Here is a 17,302-nt window from a genome sequence, read left to right as displayed (position 1 = left end):
GCGAGCCCATAAGCTGATCAAACCACTCTCTCCTTCTGTTTTAGTTTTTTGTTTTTTTGGGCCACACCTGGTGATGCTCAGGGGTTACTCCTGGCTATGTGCTCAGAAATCGCTCCTACCTTGGGGACCATATGAGATGCCGGGGGATCAAACTGTGGTCAGTCCTAGGTTAGCGTGTGCCAGGCAAATGCCTACTGCTTGTGCCACTGCTCCAGTCCCCACTCTCCCCTTCTGTACTTTGATTTTGTTCCTAGAGGGTAGGGTAGTATTGAAAAAAATCTGGCCACTACCACGGTCAGCTGACACTCTTGGCTAAGTGTTTAGTAGTGAACCGTTGTGGTGCTTGAGGAACCATTTCAGGTACCAGCTGTGGAACAGGGTCTTGTTCAAGGAAGAGCCTCCCCCCCCTCCAAGAACAGCCCTTCCAGCCATCTGAGATGGGGTGTGGGGGGACTCCAGCTGGCTGGAGACATGAAGGTTTGACTAAGCTGTACTAATCGGATTTTTCTTGGAGACCTAGGAAGGGAAGCTTCTTCTCCAGGTAACTAGGTCCAACCTAATGGTGGAGGGGCTGTTGGGAGATGCAGGGGTGTGTTCTGCCAACTGGAGCAGGGATTGACACCCAGTTATGGGGTTCTAAACTCTAAGATGTTTTTCATTTGTTTATTTTTGGGTCACACCCAGTGGCACTCAGGGGTCACTTCTGGTTCTGAGCTCAGAAATCACTCCTGGCTGGCTTGGAGGACCATCCTGGGTCAGCTGTGTGTGAGGCAAATGCCCGATAGCTGTGCTCTCTTTGACCCCTCTAGAATGTTTATTATGTGAGAGCAGCTGCAGGAAACTGATGTTGAAAATGGCCTCATGACAGAAGCCAGGAGACAGACAGCATTGCCACTAAGGCTCTCATTTTCCTCTTTCTTCCCCTTCCCAGACTGGAGGCCTTCCCTCTAATTTATAGCATCAGGAGTACCCCCAATGACTTTGCCAAGGGGAGAAATTGTTTTTTAATTGATAATCAATATTTATTGATTTCCAAGTACTCTGATAAGTGCCCATTCTCTTTTTGAATATTTATAGCAGATATTTTCATTTTGATTTGACAATGAGGAGATAAATAAGGTTAGAGTTAGAACTTGATGTATAAGGATTTGAACATAGAAACTAAAGGTCTGGCTTCAAAACCCACCTTCTAGCTATTGAATACTAAATAATGCTCAAGAAAGCTGATCCTTCTCCCTAGTAATTTCTGGGGGCTGGAGAGATAGCATGGAGGTAAGACATTTGCCTTGCATTCAGAAGTGTGGTGGTTCAAATCCTGGCATCCCATATGGTCTTCCAAGCCTGCCAGGAGCAATTTCTGAGCACAGAGCCAGGAGTAACCTTTGAGCGCTGCTGGGTGTGACCCAAAAACCAAAATATAAAAAGTAATAAAATAAAATAAAATAACCTCTAAGAAATGCTAATGATACTGTTCAGTGAAAGCTGTTTTTTTTTTTTTTACAAAATAAGGCAACTAAGATTCCAATCTTTTTTTTTTTATTTTAAAGAACTAGAAATATTTTTAATGTAAAGAAGATACATTATAGGAAGCTTTATAGAAATAAACATAAATTAATGTACATATATGTGACAAGCAATAGTTTTTGTAGCAATTGTCCTGCATGTGACCAACTAGTTTGATTTCCAAACCCTACCGTGAGTGATCCTTAATAACAGAACCAGGAGTAATAGCCGAGTATTGCTAGGGTTGACCCCAAAACAAACAAAACAAAAACTAGTGTAGGAGAGAAATTTCTGGTCTTCTTCCAGAAACATCTAATACATCCCTAGCCCTTCCACTAGGAAACAAAAGCATCTTGGTATAGTTGCTTTCTGAAGCTCAGTGCCTCAGTTTACCTTTATATAGGACTTGGGCTGTCCCTGCCCCTTCTGACATTAGAGATTCAGGACATGTTCGTAGTAAGCGACTGTACAGCGGATAGGGTGTTTATCTTGCATGTGGCCCACCCAAGTTTGATCTCAGCATCCCAAGCACTGCCAGAAGTAATTCCTGAGTGAAGAGCTAGGAGTATCCCTGAGAATCCCGGTAGAGCCCCCAAATAAAATACCATAAAATGATAACTACTGGGGCTAAAGAGATAGGACAGCAGGTAGGGCACTTGCTTTGCACAAGTCCAATCCCAGATCTTTTGTTTGTTTCTTTGTTTGCTTTTGTTTTGGGACCACACCTGGTGACTCTCAGGGGTTGCTCCTGGTTCTGTGCTCTGAAATCACTCCTGGCTTGGGGGACCATATAGGATGCCGGGGGATCGAACCGCAGTTCATAGTAGGTCAGTCTCGTGCAAGGCAAACGCCCTCCCTGCCTCTGTGCCACTGCTCCAGCTCCACCAAACCCAGTTCTATCACAGAGCTTCACATGATCCCCCAAACCAGTAATCCAAGAACAGTCAGGAATAAATATATAAATCCTGAGCACCATACGTGACCCTCCAAAGCAAAATAACAGTAATTAAAACATTGGTTGCTCTATGGAGAAAGTGGCTCTATTTTCAAAATGTTATCCTCTACCTCTCTATAAATCCCACCTCCCACACCTTCCCCTTGGAACCTTCTGGAATGTGGTGCCTGGTCAGATTAGAGCTGGGGGACCCAGAAGTAACGGTCTCAGGGAACATTCAAACACAGGCAGTGATTTTTGTTCAAGTGCCATTAGTTCACAGATGCTGGTTGCTGAGTGGGGTCCGTGAGTTGGGTTGCTTAGAGTGTCCGGCCAACCTTGGGAGGGTGGACCAGTGGGCAGGGCCCCTTTAGAAGTAAGGGGAGGCCTGAAGAAAGGGTCTCCAGGTGTGGGCCGCCCGGGGAACCAGGCCCAGCTGTTCCAGCTGCAGCCTGGTGGGCCTGTAGGCCTCAAGGTTGCTGTAGGGAGTCACAGGGCCTTTGTATGACCTTGGTGTCATACCGCCCATTGGGCTGTGGTGGGCCTGAGGCCTGGGGGTGGGAGTCGGGTTAGGGGTGGGAGTCGGGTTGGGGGTGGGAGTCGGGTTGGGGGTGAGAGGACTGCTGGGCCCCGAGGACATAGAGAGGCTGTGGTTCTGACGGGGGTGGCTGCCTGATGAGGGGCTGCTGAAGCAGTTGGATGACGTGTGGTTGCTGAGAGAGCTGCTGGCACCACTGAGGCCACAGGCCGAGGTGCTGGAGCCCATTTGGGACTGGACGGTGGCGACCAGCCGGGGGCACTTGGGGCCCATCAGGGGCTTGGAGGAGGCGTAGAGGTGACGGAATTCTTCATCAAACAGTGCCACTGCTTGGCCCGTGAACTTGGACAGGATGTTCCGGTGCACGTGACCACAGAGCCAGGTGAAGCTGAGGGAAAGAGGAGAGTGTGGGGTTGGACTGGCTCTTCTGCACCATCCCCAAGGCAGGCAAGGAAGGGGGGGGGGAATGTATGATCCCCGATCCCCAAGCTAGTTCTGTTCATCCTCAGGGAACCCCAGGGAACCAACCTACCTTCCTTCCTTCCTCCCTCCCTCCCTCCTTCCTCCCTTCCTCCCTCCCTCCCTCCCTCCCTCCCTCCCTCCCTCCCTTCCTTCCTTCCTTCCTTCCTTCCTTCCTTCCTTCCTTCCTTCCTTCCTTCCTTCCTTCCTTCCTTCCTTCCTTCTTTCCTTCCTCCCTCCCTCCCTCCCTCCCTCCCTCCCTCCCTCCTTCCTTCCTTCCTTCCTCCCTCCCTCCCTCCCTCCCTCCTTCCTTCCTTCCTCCTTCCTCCCTTTCTCCCTCCCTCCCTCCCTCTTTTCCTCCCTCCCTCCCTTCTTCCTTTCTTCCTTCCTTTCCTCCCTCCCTTTCTCCCTCCCCTCCCTCCCTTTCTCCCTCCCCTCCCTCCCTTTCTCCCTCCCTCCCTTCCTCCCTCCCTCCCTTCCTCCTTCCCTCTCTCCCTCCCTCCCTTCCTTCCTTCCTTCCTTCCTTCCTTCCTTCCTTCCTTCCTCCTTCCCTCCTTCCCTCCTTCCTCCCTTTCTCCCTCCCTCCCTTTCTCCCTCCCTCCCTCCTTTCCTCCCTCCCTCCCTTCTTCCTTCCTTCCTTTCTTCCTCCCTCCCTCCCTTCTTCCTTCCTTCCTTCCTTCCTCCCTCCCTCCTTCCTTTTTTCCTTCCTTCCTTCCTTCCTTCCTTCCTTCCTTCCTTCCTTCCTTCCTTCCTTCCCCTTCCTTCCTTCCTTCCCTCCCTCCTACCTTCCTTCCCTTCCTACCTTCCTCCCTTCCTTCCTTCCTCCTTCCTTCCTTCCTTCCTTCCTTCCTTCCTTCCTTCCTTCCTTCCTTCCTTCCTTCCTTCCTTCCTTCCTTCCTTCCTTCCTTCCTTCCTTCCTTCCTTCCTTCCTTCCTTCCTTCCTTCTTATTTTGATTTTTGGGCCACAGCACTCAGGGGTTACTCCTGACTCTGCACTTAGAAATCACTCCTGGCAGGCACAGGGGGCCTTATGAAATGCCGGGATTCGAACTAATGCCAGTCCTAGATTGGCCACTTTCAGAGTAAAGACCCTATCACTGTTCTATCTCTCCGGCCCAGTAGCCCTTTCTTAAGTAAATTGGAGAGAGACAGACAGACAGAGATGGAGGAAGAGGCAGAGACAGAGAAAGAGGATAGAGAGAAGAAAAGTGTCTGCTCTGGGCCAGAGTGATAAGACAGCAAGTAGGGGGTTTGTCCTTGCATGCGGCTGACCCGGATTCAATCCCCGGCATCACATATGGTCCCCTGAGACTGCCAGGAGTATTTTGAGCACAGCCAGGAGTAACCCCTGAGGGCTGCTGGGTGTGGCCCAAAAACTAACAAACAAACAAACAAACAAATAAACAAATAGAGAGGCAGACTAGTTGCAGGGTTTTGGGCAGGAACTGGGGACATTAGTAGTGGGTAATGAAATCTAGTGAAGGGACGGTTGTTGGAACATTGTATGACTGAAACTCGACTATCAGCAACTCTTTAACTCTGTATCTCAAATTTGATTTAATTTTAAAAAAGTACCCCTTTCTTTTTGTTTTGTCTTAGGGCCTCACCCAGTGGTGCTCAGGGTTTACTCTTGGCTCTATAATCAGGGATCACTCCTGGCAGGTTCAAGGGATTATATGGGTCTCAGCAGGATCAAATCCAGGTCAGTTTGTGCAAGGCAAGTTCCCTAACCCTGAACTCTCTCTCCAGTCCAGTGTTACCCCTTTTGCACTGAGGACAAAACTGAAGCTTAGGACCAGAGTTGACCTTTGCATGGGACCCACTTGCCTGCATAGGATTAACCTGAGTTAGACCCCTGGCATTCCACATGGTCTCCTGAGCACAGCCAGGAATAATTGCAGAGTACAGAGCCAGAAGTAACCCCAGGAGCAATGCCAGGTATGTTTTAAAAACAGCAACAATGCTGGAGAAATAGCAGAAGTAAGGTGTTTGCCTTGCATGCAGAAGGATGGTGGTTCAAATTCTGGCATCCCATATGGTCCCCTGAGCCTATCAGGAGTGATTTCTGAGCGTAGACTAGGAGGAACCCCTGAGTGCTTCTGGAAGTGACCCAAAAAGCAAAAGCAAGAATAATACAAATCACCGCCAACAACAAAACAACAACAACAACAAATAAATAAATAAATAAATAAGACACCACCATCCAAACCCTGAAGCTCAGGTCCCTCAACAGAACCAGCACTACTCCCTTGCATTGAGCTCACATAGACTGAAAAGCCCCAAGTGTGACTCAAAATTAAAACCAGGTCCTGAGCAGGAGGGATGGCTTTACGTGGGACTGTGTAAACCGCAACCCAGGTTCCATCTCCAATATCACAAGTAGTTCCTGGAACATGGCCAGAGGTTACTCTTAAACACAGAACCAGAAACCCTGCTGAATGTGTCCCCCAAACAAAAACCTACCCACCCTTCAAAAAGAAAACAAAACAAAACTTAAATCTGAAGCTCAGCACCCAGCTGGTGTCCAGTGAATCATTTCATTGCAAATTGAATTCTGCCCTTTCTGGGGCTCAGCTTCAGAAGTCTCAGGAGGGTCCACTTGAGGCCCCTTATCATTTATTCTGTGCTCATTTGAGACACCAGGCCACGGGGCATCAGGGCTCCTTCTGTGAAATATGGGGGCCCTTTGCCCCCCGTTTTTGTTTGTGATTTTGGCTGGTTGAATAGGCTTCACACACACCAGGCCATGCTGTCTGTTGGCAGGGGGTCCTGCTCCCAGTAACCAATTAGGGGGCTGTGGAGCCCTTCCAAAGAAGTGGGTGCTCCTTGGAAGCTGCAAGTGTATTTTTCTTAAAACCTGCAGGGTTCTACTCATGTTCAAGCATGTGGATCTAAAGGGGTGGGGAGGAGGAAGAACTGCTCACTGCTTGGGAGATAGAACAGAGAATCACAGGTGGGAATGTCCTAGGGAGCTGAGATGGGGGGGGGCTCTCTGTGGTCTAGCTCATATATACCAAATACTCCTTCTATGTACAAGTTTGAATGGTAGATTGTATGCTTTGAACATTTTCATATTTCTATAGTTCTTTAAATTGAACCAATTCCCCATCTGGTGTAGAAAATGCTCATTTTCTCCCCCAACCCTTAAAAATGTTCATTAGGGGGCCAGAGTGATGGTGCATGCAGTAGGGCATTTTCCTTTTACACACTAACCTAGGACAGACCCTGGTTCGATCCCCCAGCATCCCATATGGTCCCCCAAGCCAGGAGTGATTTCTGAGCGCATAGCCAGGAGTAACCCCTGGGTATCATCAGATGTGGCCCCAAAACAAAGCAAAACAAAACAAAAAATGTTCATTAGAGGCTAGAATGATAGCACAGTGGATAGGACATTTTCTTTGCATGCAGTTATCCTGTGTTCAGTTCCTGGCATCCTATATAATTTTCTGGACATTGCCAAGAGTGATTCCTGAGTGCAGAGTCAGGAACAACTCCTGAGTATCGCTGGGTGTGTGGCTCCAAGACACACAAAACAAAACAATAACAATGACAAAAGTTCAGTGATGGAGTCACAAGAAAAAATAAAGTTGGGTCATCAGGGCTACCATCTTCATTCTCTACTTATAGCAGAGTCCTACATTGTTTTCCCATTGTGACCTTTGACTAAATGCCCCAGTTAAGAGGCAAAAGAGTGGCAAGATGGATAGGAAAATTGAATCCATGGCTGGAGAGATAGCACGTAGTAGGGTGTTTGCTTTGCACGTAGCTGACTCAGAACCGATGATTGTTCGAATCCCGGCATCCCATGCCTGACAGGAGCAATTTCTGAGCGTGGACTCAGGAGTAACCCCTTAGCACTGCTAGGTATGACCCAAAAACAAAAACAAAAAAAGAAAGTTGAATCCAACATTTTGCTGCCTGCAAAAAACACATCTGAATAGTCAGAGCAAACAGAGACTCAAAGTCAAAAGTTGGAGGACATTCATTCAAGCACACTACTCCCTTAAAAAGGCTCAGGTGGGGCCATATTGATATCGGATGAGACTGACTTTAGGTTTTAAAAGGTTTTAAGATACAGAGATGGGTATTTTTGTTTTGTTTTGTTTTGGGGGCCACACCCAGTGGTGCTCAGGGTTTACTCCTGGCTCTGCACTCAAATCGCTCCTGGCAGGCTCTGGGGATCATATGGGATTCTGGGAATCGAACCCAGGTCCGTCCTGGGTCAGTCGCATGCAAGGCAAATGTCTTACCACTGTGCTATCTCTCCAGCCCTGAGATGGGCATTTTTTAATAATCAAGGAATATGGACATCAAGAATCACCTTCTAAATATATATGTGCCCAATGAGGGACCAGCAAAATACTTAAACAATTACTGTTAGAGTTGAAGAAAGATATCAATAGCAGCACAATAATCGAGGAAGACTTCAACACTGCCTGTTAACCCTTGATAGGTCAACCAGGCTCAAAGTTAACAAGAATATACTGGCTCTGAAAGAAGAACTAGAAGAGAGTGATTCAATAGATACGCATTGGGCTTTTGCTCACAGAGCTAGATACATATTCTCCAAGATAGACCATATGCTGTCCCATAAAACATATCTATATAGGGGCCGGAGAGATAGCATGGAGGTACAGCATTTGCCTTACATGCAGAAGGACAGTGGTTCGAATCCCAGCATTCCATATGGTTCCCCGAGCCTGCCAGGAGCAATTTCTAATTATAGAGCCAGGAATAACCCCTGAGCGCTGCCGGGGTTATAAAACAAAACAAAACAAAACAAAAAAAAACTTAACAAGGGGCCGGAGAGATAGCATGGAGGTAAGGCATTTGACTTTCATGCAGAAGGTCATTGATTCATCCCAGCATTCCATATGGTCCGCCGAGCCTGCCAGGAGAGATTTCTGAGCATAGAGTCAGGAGTAACCCCTGAGCGCTGCCGGTTGTGATCTAAAAACCAACAAAACAAAACAAAAAAAAACCAACAAAAACAACAACAACAACAAAACATATCTATATGAAACCAAGAAAATAGAAGTTGTTTCTACTATCTTCTCAGACTATGATGCACTAAAATAGAAGTGAATTATAAACAGACACAGAGAAATAAACACCTGGAAATTAAACAGAACAACCAGTGGGTTACAGATGATATCAAAGAGGAAATCAGAAGATTCCTGGAAACAAATGAGAATGAAGACATAAATTATCAAATTATGATTTGTGGGGCAGAGCAAAAGCAATATTAAGAGAGTTTATAGCTTCCAGAAAGGTATAATTAGATTAATCAATCATAATTATAATTATAATGTAAAGGGTAATCAGATTACTTTAAGAATATTTATGCCACAAAACAAGAGAACCTGGAAGAAATAGATAAATTTTTTTTTTTTTTTTTTTTTTTTTTTTTTTGGTTTTTGGGCCACACCCAGTGACGCTCAGGGGTTACTCCTGGCTATGCGCTCAGAAGTCGCTCCTGGCTTGGGGGACCATATGGGACGCCGGGGGATCGAACCGCGGTCCGTCTCCTAGGCTAGCGCAGGTAAGGCAGGCACCTTACCTCGAGCGCCACCGCCCGGCCCCAGAAATAGATAAATTTTAAACTCCTATAACCTACCAGGATTTGAACCAAGATGAACTGGAATACCAGAATAGACTTATCACAATTGAGGAAATTGAAATGGTAATCAAAAAGCTTCGCAGAAACAAAAGCCCAGGACTATATGGATTCACTAGTGAATTCTTTCAAAATTTAAAGAGGACCTTGGGGTTGGCCAATTAACATGCTCAGATCCTATAGTTGGTCTTATTGACAGTATGCTTCAGCGCAGAGACACCCTGTTTCTTTTAGGCCAAGGGAATTTACTTTCTAATTTCCCCAATGTTTACTGCACCTATGCAAACAAAACAAAACAAAACAACCCAATCTACCAACCAACCAAACAAACAAAAAAACCTGGGGCAGGAGTGATAGCACAGTGGTAGGATGTTTGACTTGCACGTTGCTGACCTGGTTCAAACCCAGGCATCCCATATGGTCCCCCGAGCCTGCCAGGAGTGATATCTGAGTGCAAAGCCAGGAGTAACCCCTAAATGCCAGTGCCATAATTGTGTGGCCAAAACTCCTCCAAAAAACACCACAAATAACAAAGCAAAACAAAAATCCCTGTCACAACTGCCCCCTCCTTTTAAATTTTATTTATATCTTCTAGATAGGGGCTCCTGCCTTTTTCATAGAACATGAATCACTTTCTACAAATTGGAAAAAAGGAAACAAAGGTCCTGTAAAATGAGTTTACGCAAATGCATTTCATTAAATATATGAAACAAAAAATATATTTAAAAAAAAGTGGACGAGACCCAGAGGCCAAGTGGTGCGTTGAGTGGAATAAAAAGGTCAGATCTTAACACCCAAGTCAAAATCAATGACAATAGAATCAAGAGACCCAAACTATAACAAGCTAAACACAAAATGGACTTGTTACACTGGCAGGCTAAGGGTGGATGTACAGGATGCATGCTGGGAACTCTGGTGGAGGAAGGTCAACATTAGTGGTGTGAATGGCCCTAATTCACTGTCACTATCTGCCTGAAATACAACTATGAAAGACTTGTAATTCACAATGATCTCAATAAAAAAAAAATTTTGAAAAGATAAAGACAAAAACGAAAACAAAAGGAACTGGGTGCTGAAAGGGGATAAAATGACATTCATGGCACCCTTTTGTTAACAATAGTGCAAACCACAGTATGGGGTGGGGTGGGGAGAGAGAAACACACACACAGAGAGAAAGAGAGAGAGAGAGAGAGAGAGAGATACAGGCAAGGTGGGGGTGGGGGTGAAAGAAAATGGGGGACATTGATGGCTGGAAAGGTGCACTGGTGAAGGGTGGTGTACATTCTATGACTGAAACCCAACTATGAACATGGTACCTAAATAAGGCAATAAAAAAAGAAAGTGCAGGGTAGGAGCAATAAATAGTATGGTGAGTAGGATGTTTGTCTTGTTTGTCTGCATGTGACCAACTCAGATTCAATATTTGGACACTAGAGCACTGCCAGGAGTAATGCCTGAGTTGAGGGCAAGGAGTAAGCCCTGAGCATTAGCATATGTGACTTCCACAAAACAAAACAAAACGGAAATAAAATTGCTAAACAAAACAAAAATAAAATAGCTCAGGGATGGCTAGAGAGACAGCTCCAAGAACTGGGGCACATGCATTGCATGATTACTGTGAGTGAACTTTGAACCTGTGCTGGAACTAGCCCCTGAGCATCACCGGGAGGCACCCCAAATGTTTTATAACAGAACTTCATAAACATTGGGTTAGGGAACCTTGGGGTCTACCTGAGCTACACTCAGATGAGGGGGTATGAGGGGCACAATAATCCTCAGGGGACAGGCCACCTTTGGGGGGGGGGTAGAAACAACCCCACAGCCACACCCCCAGAAAGCCTGTCTGGACAACAAAAAGCAGGGCGTGGGCACTTTGAGGCCTGAATGAACAATGAAGTTTTGTCTCCATTATGCCTTCACCCAGGAACCACCCCCTTTCTCCGCACCCCAGGGTGATAGCTGAAGCCTGCGGCTGCAGCCAGCCAGGGGATGGGAGGCAGTATGGGGCACACACAAACGGGTGTCTATGACCTGTGTCCCCTGGAACCAGGCCGTGTGAGGCCAACCCACGGCATCCCCGCACCTTAAATCCCTGCTATTCTTGGCCCCCAGGAACCTCCTTCCTGGGCTCTCTTGTACTCCCACATGCCTAGGCATGCCTGGGGCATGTGCCCACTGTAGGGTGATATGGAATGACTGATTTTGACCCTCCAGCTCCCTCTCTAGCCTTCACACCTGCCTTTATCACTTACCAGGATAAGAAATCTGTTCCCAGGGGCACAGAAATCTTTGTGCTGAGCCCATGTTTTGCAAGTAGGAGGCCTAGGTTTGATCCCCAGAACCTCATATAGTCAGTCTCCCAGCAGAAGCAATTATAGATCACAGAGCCTAGGAACCCTAACACACAAACATAAAACACACATGCTTAACACACACACACACACACACACACACACACACACACACACACACACAGTCTTGTTTTGTTTTGTGTTTTGCTTTAGGTCACACCTGGCAGTGCTCCTGGGCTTCTGATCGCACTGAGGAATCAGGCTTGACAGGCTCAGAGGACCATATGGGATGCTGGGATCGAACCCGGGTCAAACACTGTTCCCTCTGTGCTATTGCTCTGCCCCTACCCCTACTTTGAATTTCTTTTTGGGCTCTTAGACATATAGAATTAAATTAATTGTAATCTTTAGCCCAAGATCCTCTCTCATCTTTGATCTATTTGTGGTCAGTGGTATATAATTTGTTAATTACTTTTATTTTTATTTTATTTTTTTTGTTTTTGGGTCACCCGGCAGCGCTCAGGGTTTACTCCTGGCTCTACGCTCAGAAATCACTCCTGGCAGGCCCGAGGGACCATATGGGATGCTGGGATTCGAACCACTCTCCTGCATGCAAGGCAAACACTCTACCTCCATGCTATCTCTCCGGCCCCAATTTGTTATTTATTTATTTATTTATTTATTTTTGGTTTTTGGGCCACACCTGGCTGTCTGCTCAGAAATAGCTCCTGGCAGGCACGGGGGACCATATGGGACACCGGGATTCGAACCAACCAGCTTTGGTCCTGGATCGGCTGCTTGCAAGGCAAATGCTGCTGTGCTATCTCTCCGAGCCCTGTTAATTATTTATTAATTAATTAATTTTGGTTTGGGGGCCACACCCGGTGATGCTCAGGGGTTACTCCTGACTGCACTCAGAAATCACTCCTGGCTGGGGGACCATATATTGAACCAAGGTTCGTCCTGGATCAGCCACATGCAAGGCAAACATCCTATCACTGCGCTATCACTCGGGCCCTGTTAATTATTTTAAATACAACAAACTGGCAAATAAAAAATATGCTCCCTCCACCTCAAAGCAAAGCCAATACCTGGCAATAACTGCCACCCATGGTTCCTCACCACGCTGCCCCTCCTGAGCTGGAGGGCTGGAGAAAACCATTAGGGTTTTCTTTTTATTTGTTTGTTTGTTTGCTTGTTTGTTTTTTTTAGTGGACTGAGGATAGGGGTAGATCTCCCAAGCAGTGTCAGAGAACTTCTGGTAGTTCTTGGCTCTGTGCTACTCATACCTAGCAGGGCTCCCTGGAGATGATCAAGGAACCAGTTCAGGGACCTCTGTATGCCAGGAATGCTGGGGTGTGCGAGTGCATGTGTGTGTGTGTGTGTGTGTGTGTGTGTGTGTGTATGTGTGTGTGTGTGTGTGTGTGAAATCCCAGCATGCTTTGAGGAACAAGAAGTGCCCTAGATAGAACCCCGATCTTGCATACAAAGCGTGCATGAACCTGGAGGAAGTCTTAAAACCCTGAATTCTGGATTTCATACTCATACTTTCGGTTTTTGTTTTTTGGGCCACACCCGGCGATGCTCAGAGGTTACTCCTGGCTGTCTGCTCAGAAATAGCTCCTGGCAGGCACAGGGGACCATATGGGACACCGGGATTCGAACCAACCACCTTTGGTCCTGGATCAGCTGCTTGCAAGGCAAACGCCACTGTGCTATCTCTCCGGGCCCAAATTTCTACATTTTTAATAGATATATCATCTTTGGGGACTCCTCCTCCTGTCACTTAATATTATCTTGCTTAGATTAATCTATAGGATTTCTCATTGCTGTTCTTGGGTCCCTCCCAGAGAAGGTACAGGGTTGTTTCCAGGGTGTTTCTGAGAGAAGCAATGCTGCTGTCATTGTTTTTCTTTGTTTTGTTTGGGGGCCACACCCTGAGGTACACAGAGGTGACTTCTGACTCTGTATTTGGAAATTACTCTGGCAGGCTCAGGGGATCCTATGGGATTCTGGACAAGGCAAATGCCTGCAAGGCAAATGCCCTACCTGCTGTATTATTATCACTCTGGCCCTGTCATTGTTCTTTTTTTTTTTGGTTTTTGGGTCACACCCAGCGGTGTTCAGGGGTTACTCCTGGCTGTCTGCTCAGAAATAGTTCCTGGCAGGCACGGGGGACCATATGGGATGCCGGGATTTGAACCAACCACCTTTGGTCCTGGATCGGCTGCTTGCAAGGCAAACGCCACTGTGCTATCTCTCCGGGCCCATCATTGTTCATTTAAAATTTTTTCTAACAGAAAGTTGCACTGGTGAAGGGGGTGACATTTTATGATTGAATCCCAACTACAAACATGATGGTAACCATGGTGCTTAAATAAGGAAATGATTAAAAAAATAAAATAACATATTGATTTTTTTTCTAAGAGGCTGGAGCAATATCACAGCAGGTAGGGTATTTATTTTCCTTGCGCATGGATGACCCGGGTTTGATGCCTGGCATCTCATATGGTCTTTATGCCTGCCAGGAGTCATTTCTGAGTGCAGAACCAGGAGCAATCCCTGAGCGCCAGATATGGCCCAAAAACCAAAAAAATTTTTTTTTATTTTTGGTTTTTGGGTCATACCCAACGGTGCTCAGGGGTTACTCCTGGCTGTCTGCTCAGAAATAGCTCCTGGCAGGCACAGGGGACCATATGGAACACCGGGATTCGAACCAACCAGCTTTGGTCCTGGATCGGCTGCTTGCAAGGCAAACGCCACTGTGCTATCTCTTCAGGCCCATTTTTTTTTCCTAAATGTGGGGGCCAGTGGTATTCAGGGCTTTGTTCTGGCTCTGCACTCAGGAATCATTCCTAGCAGGTTCAAGGGACCACTGGCGTAGCTGTTTGTAAGGCAAGAGCCCTTCAACTCCTGTCATGATTGTTCTTAAATTTATCTTCCACTGGGCTTTGCACAGAGGCCTGGAGCCTCAGCCCTGATGGTTGATGGGCTTGCGAGCATCAGCATTTGTCCTTCAGGGGTCCACAAACACAGAGGGGATCTATACCAGGACACATTATGGGCAATTTCTCTGGCAAACACACCACAGTGGAATGACTAGTTGCAAGGTAGGTAGGTATTCAGCTTTGGGAGGAAATGCCAAACTACTTTCAAAGTCTCTTATCAATAATATTCAGGGGGCTGAGAGAAAGAACAGGGATTAAGGCTCCTGCCTTGCATCACCCAGCACTACTGATGGTTCCATGAATTCCATTCTAGAGTTTTTCATGAGCTCAAGTCAGGATAAGCCCCGAACCTGCTGGGTGTGACCAGAAAACAAAAAGCAGTGTGGGAAAGACTCTATAAACCCCTTCATTGACAATTGCCAGACTGTTTACCTGCTGATTTATTTTGCTGGTTGAAAGATGTGATGGATCTTTGTGCCCTGGATTGACCTCTTATAATGAGAAGGAGATTTCACATTTTACATTTCACATTCCCTCCTGTGTTTTCACGCCCTTCCTCTTGAATAAAATGCCTGCTTCTGTCTCTCACCCAAACTTTTGTTGTTCTGGTCTGCTTTGTAATTCCTAGTTCTTTAGTTCTGTGTGAGTTCTTCACAGCTATCTTGGCAGGATGTCACAGACACCTGCTCCTAGTTAGTAATTTGAATTATTACTTTATTTATTTTTATTTTTTTATTTTTGGGTCACACCCTGTGTTGCTCAGGGGATACTCCTGGCTATGTACTCAGAAATCACTCCTGGCTTGGGGGACCACTTGGGACACTTGGGGGTCAAACCGTGGTCCATCCTAAGTTAGCGCGTGCAAGGCAAACGCCTTACCGCTCCAGCCCCTGAATTTTTACTTTCTTTAGGAAATCTTTCAGGCCTGAGAAATAGTGCAGGAGTTAAGCGTCCCATGCTTCTGTGGTTGTATATCCAGCCCTGCACATTGTCCCCTGACAATCATCAGTTGTCACTTCTGAGCACAAAACCAGGAGTACTCCTTGAATACCACTGGGTGTTGTCTCCCCCCAACTTCCAAAAGTCTTCGAAACAGGATTCTTTTTTTTTTTTTAACCCTTTCCACCCTTTTTTTTTTATGGCAAGGCCTAACATGAACTTTCATTCTTCTTTTATTTATTCATCCTTATTTGTGGATTTATGGATACATATAATGTGTAGGAACTGTACTAATTATACTTCATGATAATATTATAAGAGAGGAGGCCAGAGCAATAGCACAGCGGTAAGGCATTTGCCTTGCATGCGGCCAACACAGGAGGGACCATGGTTCAAATCCCATGTGGTCCCCCAAGCCTGCCAGGAGTGACTTCTGAGTGCAGAGCCAGGAGTGACCCCAAAACTAATATATATATATATATGAAGAAAACAAACCAAGTTCAGGCTCAGGTTTATCATGTTGCTAAAAAAAAAGTCAAGTTTATATTATTGACTAAAAAAGCCACAGAAGGCAGGAGAACTAGTACAGGATATATGGCTCGTGCCTTACATGCAGCAACTGCAGGTTCAGTCCCCAGAACTCCATACGAACCCCCAAGTCCCCTCATATACTCCTATTAAGAGTAATTCTTGGGGCTGGAGAGAGAGCATGGAGGTAAGGCATTTGCCTTTCATGCTGAAGGATGGTGGTTCGAATCCTGGAATCCCATATGGTCCCCTGTGCCTGCCAGGGGCGATTTCTGAGCGTAGAGCCAGGAGGAGCCCCTGAGTGCTACCGGGTGTGACCCAAAAACCAAAAACTAAAAAAAAAAAAAAAAAAAAAGAGTAATTCCTGAAGGCCAGAGAGATAGCACAGCAGTAGGATGTTTGCCTTGCATTCAACCAATTCAGGACAGACAATGGTTCAAAACCCGGCATCCCATATGGTCCCCTGTGCCTACTGGGGTGATTTTTGAGCACAGAGTCAGGAGTAACCCCCGAGTACAGCCGCCGGGTGTGACCCAAAAACCACACACACAAAAAGAGTAATTCCTGAGCCAGAAGTAAGCCCTGAGCACTGCCAGGTTTGGCCCCCAAACACTAAATGATAAATAAATAAGTAAATAAATAAAATGGACCATAGAGAAAGCCTCTAAGAAATAATCCGTGTGCTGTAGGACAAGGAGTTAGAAAAGTCAAGAGAACAAAAAGTCACTCCTTCCCCAGCAAATAAAAATCTCCAAGAGCAAAGGCCCAGGGGCATGATGAGCCTAAAGGACCATGAAAAGTTTCACTGGTCTGGCCCTAGCCCAGAGTAAGTGGGAGGGAGAATCCTGCTGAGGCAGATGCCTGGTAGGTTGTTTTTCCTAAGGAGTGATGACAAGCAGAGAAGGATTTACAGGAGGGAAGTGATTCGATCCAGTTGGTATTCAAAGCCCTTTCTGTTCCTGGCAGAAGGCCAAGGCAGGGGTGAAGTCAGGTGAGAAGGCCATGCTGATACCCAACTGCTCCCCTCCAGTATTTTATCACCAGTACCTCCACTCCCCTCCGCACTCCTTCTATTCTCCAGGCTCAAGCTCCAAAGGACCCAGTGAATTGGAACTCTTTCCTGACTGGCACAGAGTCTGTACTTAGCTCTTGCTGATCTTACAGAATCCACTTCTCTTCTCTGGGGTCTCCTCCTAGTGTGTGGTTTTCAAACCAAATCAGGGATGCTCAAGGGATACTCCTGACTCTGTGCTCCTAGATCATTACTGCCAGGGCTTGGGGAGCCATTTGTCGTCCCAGTTCAAGTGCCTTACCCACTGCACTGTCTCTCCAACCCCTTTCTATGTGGTCTGTGTGTCTTTTTTTGTTTTTATTTTTAGGCCACACCCAGTGATACTCTGGGATTACTCGTGGCTCTACATGCAGGAATCTCTCCTGGCAGTGTTCAGGGGATCATATCAGATGCTGGGACTTGAATTTGGTCAGCCACGTGCACTAACTACTAGACTATCTCTCTGGCCCCTTGCTGTATGTTCTAATTGGAAG

The 17,302-nt window shown here is 46.5% G+C and overlaps 1 protein-coding gene across 1 annotated transcript in view; it reads right to left on the bottom strand.

The window, feature by feature from the left end:
- Nucleotides 1–2,807: 2,807 nt before the first annotated feature.
- Nucleotides 2,808–17,302, bottom strand: part of FAM83A (family with sequence similarity 83 member A) — a 34,458-nt gene continuing 19,963 nt past the window's right edge. Inside the window, exon 4 of the mRNA XM_049765751.1 lies at nucleotides 2,808–3,363. Coding sequence (XP_049621708.1) covers nucleotides 2,808–3,363 — 556 coding nt within the window. The remainder of the gene's footprint in view (nucleotides 3,364–17,302) is intronic.

Source organism: Suncus etruscus, chromosome 19 (assembly GCF_024139225.1).
Source record: "Suncus etruscus isolate mSunEtr1 chromosome 19, mSunEtr1.pri.cur, whole genome shotgun sequence".
Taxonomy (NCBI): Eukaryota; Metazoa; Chordata; class Mammalia; order Eulipotyphla; family Soricidae; genus Suncus; species Suncus etruscus.
This window is presented reverse-complemented; position numbering and strand designations above follow the sequence as displayed.